Source organism: Diabrotica virgifera, chromosome 4, assembly GCF_917563875.1.
Source record: "Diabrotica virgifera virgifera chromosome 4, PGI_DIABVI_V3a".
Classification (NCBI taxonomy): Eukaryota; Metazoa; Arthropoda; class Insecta; order Coleoptera; family Chrysomelidae; genus Diabrotica; species Diabrotica virgifera.
In genome coordinates this window covers 92,718,843-92,731,831 of record NC_065446.1, presented here as the reverse complement: position 1 = coordinate 92,731,831, position 12,989 = coordinate 92,718,843, and the positions used below count along the sequence as shown (strand labels likewise).

Genomic DNA, 12,989 nt, shown 5'->3' with positions numbered 1-12,989 from the left:
TTGGATCCGTTACGTAAAAGTAAGTAACTTTTATTCAAGACATTTTTTCGAACTGTGGATAGGTGGCGCTACAATTGGGAAAAACGATTTATCCTGATATCATAGGTAAATTATAGAAACGGTCTAATATCTCGAGAAATACACTTCCAAATGAGAAACCAAAAAAAAGTTTTTAATACTTTTCGAAAACCTATCGAATAACACTAAACATGACCCTCCAACCCACCCCCTAGAGGTGGGGTGGGGGGTAACTTTAAAATCTTAAATACCAACCCCCACTTTTTCTTACAGATTCGGATTCGTCATGAAAAATTAAGCAACATTTATCCGAAACATTTTTTAGAATTGTTGATAGATGGCGCTTTAATTGGAAAAATACGATTTACTAGCGCCATCTATCAGCAATTTTAAAAAATGTTTCGAATAAATGTTGTTTAATTTTTCATGACGAATTCGAATCTGCAATAAAAAGAGGGGGTTGCTATTTAAGATTTTAAATTTACCCCCACCCCATCTCCAGGGGGTGGGTTAGAAGGTCATGTTTTGTGTTTATCGATAGGTTTTCGAAACATATTAAAAACCTGTTTTTGGTTTCTCATTTGAAAGTGTATTTCTCGAGATATTAGACCGTTTTTATAATTTACCTATGGTATCAGAATAAATCGTTTTTTCCAATTGTAGCGCCATCTATCCACAGTTCGAAAAAATGTCTTAGATAAAAGTTGCCTACTTTTACGTAACGAATCCAAATCTGCAAGAAAAACTAGGGGTTTCCATTTGAGATTTTAAAGTTACCCCCCACCCCACCTCCAGGGGGTGTAGTGGGGGTTGGTGTTTAGTGTCATTGGATAGATTTTTGAAAATGATTGAACACGTATTTTTCAGTTTTTCGATCCGATGTTTAGTTCGCGGAATATTCGACCGTTCCACTACTTTTGGGACACCCTATATATAAAAAGTATGGTATCAATAAAACCATTGCCGTTGTGCTTATTTTTATTTATACAGGGAATGAACTTGTTACGATTTTCATATAAAACTGGTTAAAACTTTTGTAGATACTCTGTATAACTAGTGTGACCAACTAGCCCGAAAAATCCGGGACATGGCCCGAATTACGAAGTCGTGTTCCGGCGTCCCGGACAAGGCTTCCGGGCCATCCGAATTTTCAACGTTTTGGTAAAATTTTATTTTGAAATTTTGAATACGTTATTCTTTTAAGAATTCACATCAAATTGAATTGGAGGGACGCAAAAAAGTCGACAATTTCTAGAATGTAATATGTACTAATTTTTTTCTTCTACGGCACTACAGCCCAAATTGAGCCTTGGCCTCCTTTATTTTTTGCCTCCACCCTTGTTTGTCTGTGGCTGCTCTTCTCCATACATGGACTCCTAAAAGTGCTTGTCCGTCGCTGTTTACTGTGTCTTCCCAGAGCTTTCTTGGCTTTCCAACCAGTCTTTTTCCCAGCATTCTAGCGTTCAGTGCTCTTTGTAATACTAGTATCACATCAAAAATTTCCTTTTTTGAGAACGATTTCCGGATTGTAAGTCGAAACGTCAAAAACCAAAAAAAAATGTAATTATCATTACAACCAATTGTCGCTTAATCCCAACAAAAATATTGTCAACATAAAAATGTTAAATAATCAATAAAATGATGGTATTAAAGTTCTATATTAAAAAAAAATGGCCCGATTTTCATTGAAATGTCCCGGATTTTAGGTATTTTTTTCAGCTTTGTCCCGAGTTCGACTGAATTGGAGTTGGTCACACTATGTATAACATATACCAATCCTTTATATTTTTGTGATGAAGAAGTTAACAGGATTTCGAATATAAAATAAAATAGAGAGTGTTCCATTAAAAAAAAACATAAGTTTGGTCTGCCACTCTGTTATCGAACACCCTGTAACATTCTAACTAATTTTGTAATGTGAAGCTCAAAGTTGGCTACAATGTTTGTTATTAATTTTTATTGCTATCTATTACTATAGCGGATTTATGGAGCTTTACCCCACTAATCAATCATCCTGTAAATAAAAATAAACTTCATATTATGGATTCAGCGACCTCGGAAACATAAAGAATGACAAAAATTTGCCATTCACCTATCATGCATGATAGCTAAATGGCAAGTGACCATGGTCGTTTTTTCGATTTCTAAGCATCAAATTAGGGATGTGCCGCTCGTCTGTGGTTCATTTTTTAAATAGGAGGAGTAATTCAAATTTACCGTTCCGTAATGCTTACTTGCGATTGGTCCAATCGCGAGCAAGCTTAGAGCCTACTCCACTAATTATGAAATTTTGACATTTATAAAATTTTGACACTAATGACATTTAAAAAACAGTAACGATCAACAGGTAGCAACAAACGCGTTCCAAGATTGCGGCTCTAATTTTGAATATTTTGTCGAGATATTTGGCACACATATTCGTAATATAATAAAGAATGGCGGTACAGAGCCCAATTTCAGAAATATGTTAGTATGTGGAAATTACTCTATAACTAAAAAAAATATTGAAAAAAGGAGCCTGTACCGCCATTAAGAAAAACAAAAAAATACACTTTCTTCAAATAAACTTTTTTATCCCGTGCCATAGCCACCTTTACTTTACAAGCCATGAAGAGAAAAAGGCAACGTCGCAATTGATGACGTCGGTAGTCTGACTTTCGGACTACCGCTTTCGAAACTACGATTTTAAAGTACAAATTCTGGTAAAATTTATAGTATTTTTTTAGTCGAACAAGAAAATATTATTAATTAAAAGTTTGTACAAAATAATATTAAAAGTAATTCCTTGTAAGTAACGTTTATTATACAGGGTGAGTCATGAGGAACTGTACATACTCCTACCTCGTGTAGAGGCTCCTATGGGGAATAACAAATGACCATTAAAAAGTGTCTGCTCCCATTGTTTAATAATATACAGGGCGAGTTTCGCATTTTGACAGAAATTTGTATTCGTCATAATTTTTGAACGGTCAGATCGATGTGTCTCGTATTTTGGTCAATCGTTACACTATTACCACCTTATCAACTGATTTATTCGAACTAGAAAAAAATCAGGTCCGGCTTCAAAAAAATTTGTTCGTTTGGGTCTTAGAAAAAATTTCACCCTGTATACGCTTTTTGAAAACTATAATACGAATTTTACAAATTAGACAAATAGGCAATTAAAATGACATATTCATTTTTTCCCCACACGATTACTTAATTTTTTTTTATAAAAAAATCAAATTTGAGTATGAATTAAAAGTTTGGTAAAGTGAACCATAGATTTAAAAAAAAATAACTTTTATTACAAAAATTAATTTTTTTTTAACAAATATTTAATTTATGTTACCACCCAATCAACTGATTTATACAAACTAGAAAAAGATCAGGCCCGGATTTAAAAAATTAGTTCGTTTTGGTCTTAGAAAAAATTTCACCCTGTATACGCTTTTTGAAAACTCTAATATGAATTTTACAAATTAGTCAAATAGGCAATTAAAATGGCATATTTATTTTTTCCCCACACGATTACTTAATTTTTTATAAAAAAATCAAATTTGACACTGAATAATTAAAAGTTTGGTAGAGTGAACCATAGATTTTAAAAAATTAACTTTTATTACAAAAATTAATTTTTTTTGAACAAATATTTAACTTATGTTACCACCCAATCAACTGATTTATACAAACTAGAAAAAATCAGGCCCGGATTTAAAAAATTAGTTCGTTTTGGTCTTAGAAAAAATTTCACCCTGTATACTCTTTCTGAAAACTCTAATATGAATTTTACAAATTAGACAAATAGGCAATTAAAATGGCATATTTATTTTTTTCTCCACACGATTACTTAATTTTTTATTAAAAAATCAAATTTGTCAAAATCGGAATTTTAACCTAAAACTGAAAAAAAAATTAAATCACGGTTTACCTCGCTACAACTCTGTTCCATTTTAATATTTTTTTTTCTGAAATTTTACAGCACATATCTCTTACCATTGTGAATATGAAAATTGTTGTAGACTTTCCGTCTTCTTCTCATAAAAGTTATAAATTTTTAAAAATAAAAGGTGCAGATTCGTGAATTGCAAAGTTAAATCGCAAAAATTAAGTGAAAAAAATGTAAGATTTATCTATTTGATCACGTCTATGTTAAACTATAGAGTCCAAAGAGAAGTGTTATGGGTTTTAGATCTAGACGTGGTATAGAAAAAAAAATGGTGAAGTTTTTAATTTTGAGAAAAACGTTGTTTAATTTTTTTTATTTTTATGGCAAAATTCCGATTTTGACAAATTTGACTTTTTAATAAAAAATTAAGTAATCGTGTGGGGAAAAAATAAGTAAGCCATTTTAATTGCCTATTTGTTTAATTTGTAAAATTCATACTAGAGTTTTCAAAAAGCGTATACAGGGTGAAATTTTTTCTAAGACCAAAACGAACTAATTTTTTAAATCCGGGCCTGATTTTTTTCTAGTTTGAATAAATCAGTTGATTGGGTAGTAACATAAATTAAATATTTGTTCAAAAAAAAATTAATTTTTGTAATAAAAGTTAATTTTTTTAAATCTGGTTTCTAGTAAATATTGTTCACTTTACCAAACTTTTAATTATTCATAGTCAAATTTGATTTTTTTATAAAAAAATAAGTAATCGTGTGGGGAAAAAAATAAATATGCCATCTTAATTGTCTATTTGCCTAATTTGTAAAGTTCATATAAGAGTTTTCAAAAAGCGTATACAGGGTGAAATTTTTTTTAAGACCGAAACGAACAAATTTTTTAAATCCGGGCCTGATTTTTTCTAGTTTGTATAAATCAGTTGATTTGGGTGGTAACATAAGTTAAATATTTGTTCAAAAAAAATTAATTTTTGTAATAAAAGTTATTTTTTTTTAATTTATGGTTCACTTTACCAAACTTGTAATTCATACTCAAATTTGATTTTTTTTATAAAAAATTAAGTAATCGTGTGGGGAAAAAAATAAATGTCATTTTAATTGCCTTGTTGTCTAATTTGTAAAATTCATATTATAGTTTTCAAAAAGCGTATACAAGGTGAAATTTTTTCTAAGGCCCAAACGAACTAATTTTTTTGAAGCCGCACCTGATTTTTTTCTAGTTTGAATAAATCAGTTGATTAGGTGTAAAGATTGACCAAAATAAGAGACACATCGATCTGACCGTTCAAAAATTATGACGAATACAAATTTGTGTCCAAATGCGAAACTCGCCCTATATATTATTACACAATGGGAGCAGACACTTTTTAATGGTCATTTGTTATATGTACAGTTCCTCATGACTCACGGATGAATATAAACGGGATTCATTTTTTTTCGAATCCTAAGAAAACTACATAGTAAGTATTTTTCAAAAATTTAAACGCGGAATGAAAGATTACGTTAGGACCGAGGGCCGAAAGTCCCTGAAAACTTCTATGTTTATTTAATAAGTTATAGGGGTGAAAAACTAAGAAAATTTAGTGTGATTTTTAGTTTCAAATATGTCATTAAAAAATACTTTTTATTTATTCTAAGGGACTTTCGGCCCTCGGTAATAAAGTAATCTTTCATTCTGCGTTTAAATTTTTCAAAAATACTTATTAGTTTTCTCAGGATTCGAAAAAAATGATTCCATTTAAAATACAGGCGTCAAAATTGTGCATTTTGTTCCTTTCCACTTAAAGTTTGTCGCACTTATTTAGAAACACCCTGAATTGATAAAGAACAAATCTAGTTGTTAAACATAAGCGAATTAATAAAAAAAAAAACAGAATGTTAAGAAAACCGCAGTCTATAGTTGGGTTTTAATTTCAGTATTTTATAAATGCCCGATACACCATAAAAATTTAACTGGTTAGCAACAATATTATTACAGCGGTATTGTAAAAGAATTAGGCTATAACATATTAAAAAAATCACTTAAATCTGTCAACAGGTTAAGGAAATAAACATTAAAAATGACAAAATTTTTAAGTGGACGGATTTCTATATGCACGCAAGTTTATATAAAAATATATTATATTGAACTAAAATCATCTTAATAACATACCTTTTAATGTTCTTTATAATTTGGAGCACGAAATATTGTAAAATATTTCAGTTTCTCTGTAAATACAGTGAAAATTATTTAAAGACAAATGAGAACTGTTAGAATTAATCGGTCTACCAATAGATGTTGCCAAATTTCAACTTTATGGCTTGTTAAGTAAAGGTGGCTATGCCCGTGCCTAGATTTTGTGTCACATTGGAACTACTAAATATCGATTTTTTTATAACAAGAAATCGAACGTCACTGACTTGGCAACATTTCGCGCCTATGTGTATAAAAATTATTGTTTTTGATAGATTATAAAACGCAAAGATTATAAACGTCACTGTCAGTGTCGAATTACCGACGCACTGTTGCCTTACTTTTGAAAGTTCGCAGAACTTTCGCAATCTCGAACCGCGTTTGTTGTTACCTGTTGATCGCTACTGTGTGCTCTTAAGTTATATCGCCGATTTTTTGCGTTTCCTCCGTTATTTCTTTAATTTTTAGATTGTTAGTATACTTTTATATAAAGAAGTTGTTTTTAGAACTCTTTAGCGTCGTTTAGTATAATATAATATTTATGGATTACCGTCGAAGGCCGAATATGATCAACCAAAAAAGAAGATGGATCTGGTTATTTTTCTAGTGACATTATTGGGTGTGAATTTGTCTGCTAAGTTTACTCCTCCTATTTAAAAAATGAACCATAGTAGGTCTGAAACAAAAATGTTATACAAAATGGGTGATAAAATACTGTCTTCGGGCATCCCTTCCTGGACATCTTTCGGTCAGCTGAAACTTGAACAGTTCTATTAGTTAAATATTGTCGTAGTGTCGTAGGATTTTTCTATGTCCAGGATGACCATTCCTTTCACAATCCTTAGTTAATTTTCCTCATATTTCAAGTAACATTTCATCAAGTCCGTCCCTGCACAAGACTTCAGATTGGCGACTTTTGTTTATAAGATTTTTTAATGGTCTTTGTTTCTAACAGGACAACTCAGCATATTTTTGACATTGACCTTTCAACAAATAAAGAATATTTCAGGTCAATAATCTGATGTTAAAAATAATTTAACAGTTTGAATTTAAATTAAACCGCTTTCATCTTAAGATAAGATGTTTCTATCGCTTTGTTATTGGTTAAAAAGAGAAAGGGTATCTCACTCGGCACCAGCTGACCGTGGCGGATTATAATTGGTTAACGTTCTCGAACATTAGTTGACATTCTGTCCTACTCTGCAAATGGTTTTTCGAAGTATACAAGAAAGAGAAATCCGAATGGGTATTTCTAATTTTTACTAGTTTATTTCCAGTCCCGTTGTGTAAATTTCAATTTCAAGAGGTGCAGGCCTGCAGGCAGAGGTGATTCAAGTCAAGTCAAGTTGACTGTCCAAGTGAAGTGTCCAGCAATATTTTATGAGCTTTCTGTTACTTCACCGGCTCATAAGGGATAAGATTGGTTACAAAGCAGCGATGAAAGTTTTATTAGTTACTTTGGCTTTTGTAGCCGTTTTAGCCTATGTAAGAAGCGATGATTCGTCGAAGAAAGGCCCAAAAGTCACCGATAAGGTAAGATTTAAAAAAATTCTATTTTTAATTTATGCCTACACAATTTTACTTAAAAAATGACTATGCCAAACTTTTGATTGTGTAAATCACGATATTTTGATAAAAACTAAATGCCTAGGAAATTCCAGGTATTCTTTGAATTGGTTCAAATCTTAGTTAGGTACTTTGAGAATAGGAAACAACTGGTTTAGAGCAGATGAGACTGACTCTAGTTTTAAAAACATTATATGTGGGGTGCCACAAGGATCAGTAATGAGTCCTCTACTTTTCTTTATAAATAACATCACTAATTTACAAATCAATGTAAAATTTTTCTTTTTGTTGATGATACTACCCAGTATCACTTTGAGCAACTCTTTATGCAACTATAGCTTCTGATCTTACAATAAAAACCTAGTCCGATTCTAATTTACTCTCTTTTTATGTGGATAAGACAGTGGTATTATCGTTCAAAGAAGCTCTTCAACCCTTGCTTCTTAATAACAGCCAGATCAGTACCATTGATTCTGTAAAATTTCTTGGTACAGTACAACCTGCCATATCCGGACCTGTCATATCCGGACCTGTCATATCCGGACCTCCCCATATCCGGACAGTTCTGCGCCGTCCGGATCTAACGAAATCTACCGAGAAAGACAGTCCTGCTGTTGGACAACGCACTAAAAGAAGAACTAAAGGATGGTGAAATAATGTATTATAGAATCTATAAAACGTGTCTATCGACGAAAGTTATTGACGGCATTGATTACTGGAATGTATGAAGGAGAAAACGTTTCAGAGACTATAAAAGAAGTAGTGGTCTTGATATCCGGATTTTTTCATATCCGGATCTGTCTGCCGCCACATTGATCCAGATATGACAGGTTTTACTGTATTTTTATAGACACCAGCCTTAAATGACTATCAATTTGTTAAGTAAGGTGTCCAGTCTCCAATAGACGCTGTAGGCTGTGTACAGCATCATGCCGTAGGAAAATTGTTACATTGTAGTTACTTTTAATAAACTTTGAAGGACAAAAACTATCTTACAACTGAAAATAGTTAAAAATGAGTAATTCTAAAACAAAATCAAATTACTAGTAAAGTAACCACCAACTTAGCCGGTTATCTCCAATAGATGCTGTAGGCCGTAGGCTGTGTAAAGCGTGTATTGGAGACCATTGACTAAGAAACTAGCCTCAGCTTGCTATGCAATAAGATCTGTTATGAAGGAAATCAATTTAGCATCTTCTAAATTCTAAAGTATGTTATTTTGGAAGATCGTCTCATGGTCTTCCTTTTTGGGGTTCTAGTACAGCTGCCCAATCTGATGTCATTTTTAAATTACAAAAAAGAGCAATACCATATCTGTTTGGCCTCAGAAGAACAACACTTTGCAGAAACTACTTTAAAGATCACAGGATTTTAACAGTTCCTTCTTTATATATTTTAGAAACTGTTTGCTTAATTCGTTAACATCTACATGTCTTTCCAGCAAGACCAAATCATGACTATTCTACAAGAGATTCTACCTTTGACGTCTATTTACCTATGTAAACCAAACTTATGTTTTTTTAAATGGAACACCCTATATTTTATTTTAAATTCGAAATCCTGTTAACTTCTCCATCACAAAAATATAAAGGTTTGTTATGTTACACAGGGTATTTACAAAGTTATAACCAATTTTATATGAAAATCGTAACAAGTTCAACTCCCTGTATAAATAAAAATAAGCAAAACAACAATGGTTTATTAATGCCATATTTTTTAACGTATTGTCAAAATTTTCAACAATGGTTGATATTGCTAATTTTCTTTATATCAAATACAGGGTGAGTCAAAACGCTAGTACATTATTTTCTCAGTAATTTTAAATGGAACACCCTGTATTTTATATCACTATTGAAAAGTACCATTACCGTACTTTCATTTTTAGATAACATTCCCTATGTCTAAATTTATTAGTTTTTGAGATATTTTCATTTTTCAATGGACCAGTAGCGTGGCCACCCAAATCACCAGAATTTAATAAACTGGACTGATTTTTTTGGGGTTACGTTAATAATGAAGTTTATAAAATACCTCCGACAACAAGGGATGAGATGAAAAATAGAATACAAAGTGTATTTCGATGTGTTAATTTACAAATGCTCCGTAGAGTAAGTAGCTCATTCAATGATCGTTTTTAGGCGTACATAAATGTGTTGGAGATAATTTTGAACACCTTATATAATTAAATATTATAAATATTTTATTAAAAGTAGCTTTTAATTTTTTCAAACATGTTTTTTTGCAAAATGTATTACTGATAAATTATGTTTCATTCTTTATTTGTTACATTGTTACATTTACATACAAAAGTAGTGTTTAATTGTCTTCACAAAATATTGTATTTTGTGTTTGTGTGTTTTTTTGTAAAATTTATTACTAATTTTCTTTGTTTATTTGTTGCATTTACATAAAAAGATAGTTTTTAATTGTTTCAAAAATGTTGGATGTAGTGGTTGTGTTTTTGTTTGTAAAATGTATTATATACTAATAAATTATTTTTATTTCTTTATTTGCTACAGTGTTACATTGATTACCGGATTGATAATCGGTAATCTTCAATTGTCAATTCAGTCATGGCTTACTTAAAATTTAGATAAATTTAAACACCTAAAATAATTTGCTCTGAAAAATGAAAATATCTCGAAAACTAATAAATTTGGGCATAGGGAATGTTATGTAAAAATTAAAGTACGCTAATGTTACTTTTCAATAATGATATAAAATACAGGGTGTTCCATTTAACATTACTGAGAAAATAATGTACTTGCGTTTTGACTCACCCTGTATTTGATATAAAGAAAATTAGCAATATCAATAATTCTTAAAAATTTTGACAATAAATAAAAAAATATGGCATTGATAAACCATTGCTGTTGTGCTTATTTTAATTTATACAGGGAGTTAAACTTCTTACGATTTTCATACAAAATTAATTATAACTTTGTAAATACCCTGTATAACATTACAAACCTTTATATTTTTGTGATGGAGAAGTTAACAGGATTTCGAATATACAGTAGAACCTCGATTATCCGTCAGGGCACCGGACCAAGGGTATGACGGATAATCGAAAAGACAGTTAACAGAACATTAAAAAAGTTAAAAATTGATAATACAACTTTCAAATTTTATTTGTTTGTTTTGTTTAATAATACAATAAGAGGAATTTGTGTTCGTGTTAATATTGTCGAATTTGGTATTGTTTGGTCCTGTTTGTTTTACTGATACTTCACATTTTGTAAGGGCTACTTTATTGGATTCTTCTTGTCAAGAATACCACTCGATAAATGGTTGCATGTGCGATGCAGCTTCTCTAGCTTCTTTAGGCAAATCTTTGTTAATTTTAAAACCATCATCGACATTGCCACTGTCAAATTCCAAGTTTGTCTCAGCTTCTGAAGCTGCTTTGTCAGCCTCTGTTTTGCCATTTCAACGATTCCATTATCTGTCAGCAATCGATAGCCGCTTGCGTCCTCATTACAAATTAACCATCCCTTTAAGTCATCTTTAGGCAACGAAAACAAAACAGTTGATTCAGCCATAACTTCATTCGTTACCGCATTGTACATTTCACCAAATTTCGTTTGAATTATCGCAATGCTAAAAAAAATGAATTGATGACTCAAATTTTTTCTTATGTACGGACCCTGACGGTTAACAGAGGTGACGGTTAATGGAGAGGCGGATAATCGAGGTTCCACTGTAAAATAAAATATAGGGTGTTCCATTTAAAAAAACATAAGTTAGGTCTGCCACTGTGTTATCGAACACCCTGTAACATTCTAACTAATTTTGTAATGTGAAGCTCAAAGGTGGCTAAAATTTTTGTTATTAACTTTTATTGCTATCTATTACTATAGCGGAGCTATTGAGCTTTACCCTACTAATCAATCACCCTGTATAATATATTCTGCAAAAAAAACTACACCAACAACCATCTCCTTTTACAACTTACTGCAACACCTTTACATAAGTTCCGTAAAATGACAAAAGCCTGAAAGACTGAAATACGATCTAAAAGACTGTATTATTCAGTAAAAGAGTCTCTTAACACATTGTGTGCAGATGTCTGATCCTAAGACTTATACTCTGAACGGACAAAAAAAAACATATTAAAAATATGTATAATCAATGGCATACATGTGCCCTGTCCGCAGATTGGTGAAGGCATTATGTGGCTCACATGTATGCCATCCGCACGGAATGTGTTAATGAATAACTAAGAAATTACAGTATTTTTCATTCCACGAATATACGACTGTTTTGGATTATCGCGACAACGAATGTTTCAGTATGCAACATAAGAAGTACGAAAGTAAATGGCTCTAATAATTATTCCAATAAACAGCAATGTAATTTGCAATTTATTTTTGTTCTTCATATTTTGCACAATAAAATATTGTCGTATACAGTCGTATATTGTGGAATAGGGTATACCTTTATGCATAAGTAATTAAAGTATTTTTTGTTGTATTGTTATTGTTATTTTCTGACCCTTTCTATTTATCATTCTAAAATAGGTTTGGTTTGATATCACCATCGGTGGAGAGCCCTTAGGTCGTATTGAAATTGGATTGTTTGGAAAAACAGTGCCAAGGACAGTAAAGAATTTCAGAGAATTAGCAACTAAACCAGCCGGTGAAGGATACAAAGGCAGTAAATTCCACAGGGTTATTAGAGATTTCATGATTCAAGGTGGTGACTTCACTAAAGGAGATGGTACTGGAGGTAAGTTGAAGAACAACAATGTCAGAATATGACTACAAACTGGAATTGCATTTTTGATTATAGCTTAAAACATCTATTCATTTTACCCTTTATTTTTTTGCGTTTACTTTTTTGTAATTGCCCTTATTGGTTTCACAATTTTTTCCTACACTTTCTGCTAATCTTTGTTCTTGTACTTTCTTGAAATTTAAGAAAGACAAAATATCATTTTTGTGAAAATTAATAGGTCTGTTCCAACCAACAGTCAAACTAGTCAGAAATCGTCAGCAAACAGTTGGCCAGTGCGAGAACATAATGCAGTCATAAGTGCTATCCCCTCTACTCGTATTGGTCGACTATTCGCTGATAGTTTCTGACTGGTTTGACCGCTAGTTGGAACAAGCCTATTAATTTTAAGTAGTTACCTAGGATCGATATTCGCTGTGTGCAAGTACTTGGAGGGGGTACGAGAAACTATCGTGCGTGAATAGCACAGAAATTTCGTAACTTTCTTAAATAATTCTTATTGTCAATTGAAATTGTCAAATTGACGTATTTTTCATATCTACTGTCAATGAAGAAGAAAAATTATATGTTGCTCCACAATATTGGTATGATATGCAATTATTATATATGCTTTTTCTCA

The 12,989-nt window shown here is 31.6% G+C and overlaps 1 protein-coding gene across 1 annotated transcript in view; it reads left to right on the top strand.

Annotated features, from left to right (window-relative positions):
• The first annotated feature begins 6,978 nt into the window (after nucleotides 1–6,978).
• Nucleotides 6,979–12,989, top strand: part of LOC126883062 (peptidyl-prolyl cis-trans isomerase 5) — a 39,201-nt gene continuing 33,190 nt past the window's right edge. Inside the window, exons 1-2 of the mRNA XM_050648273.1 lie at nucleotides 6,979–7,603; nucleotides 12,157–12,364. Coding sequence (XP_050504230.1) covers nucleotides 7,451–7,603; nucleotides 12,157–12,364 — 361 coding nt within the window. The 5' untranslated portion in view covers nucleotides 6,979–7,450. The remainder of the gene's footprint in view (nucleotides 7,604–12,156; nucleotides 12,365–12,989) is intronic.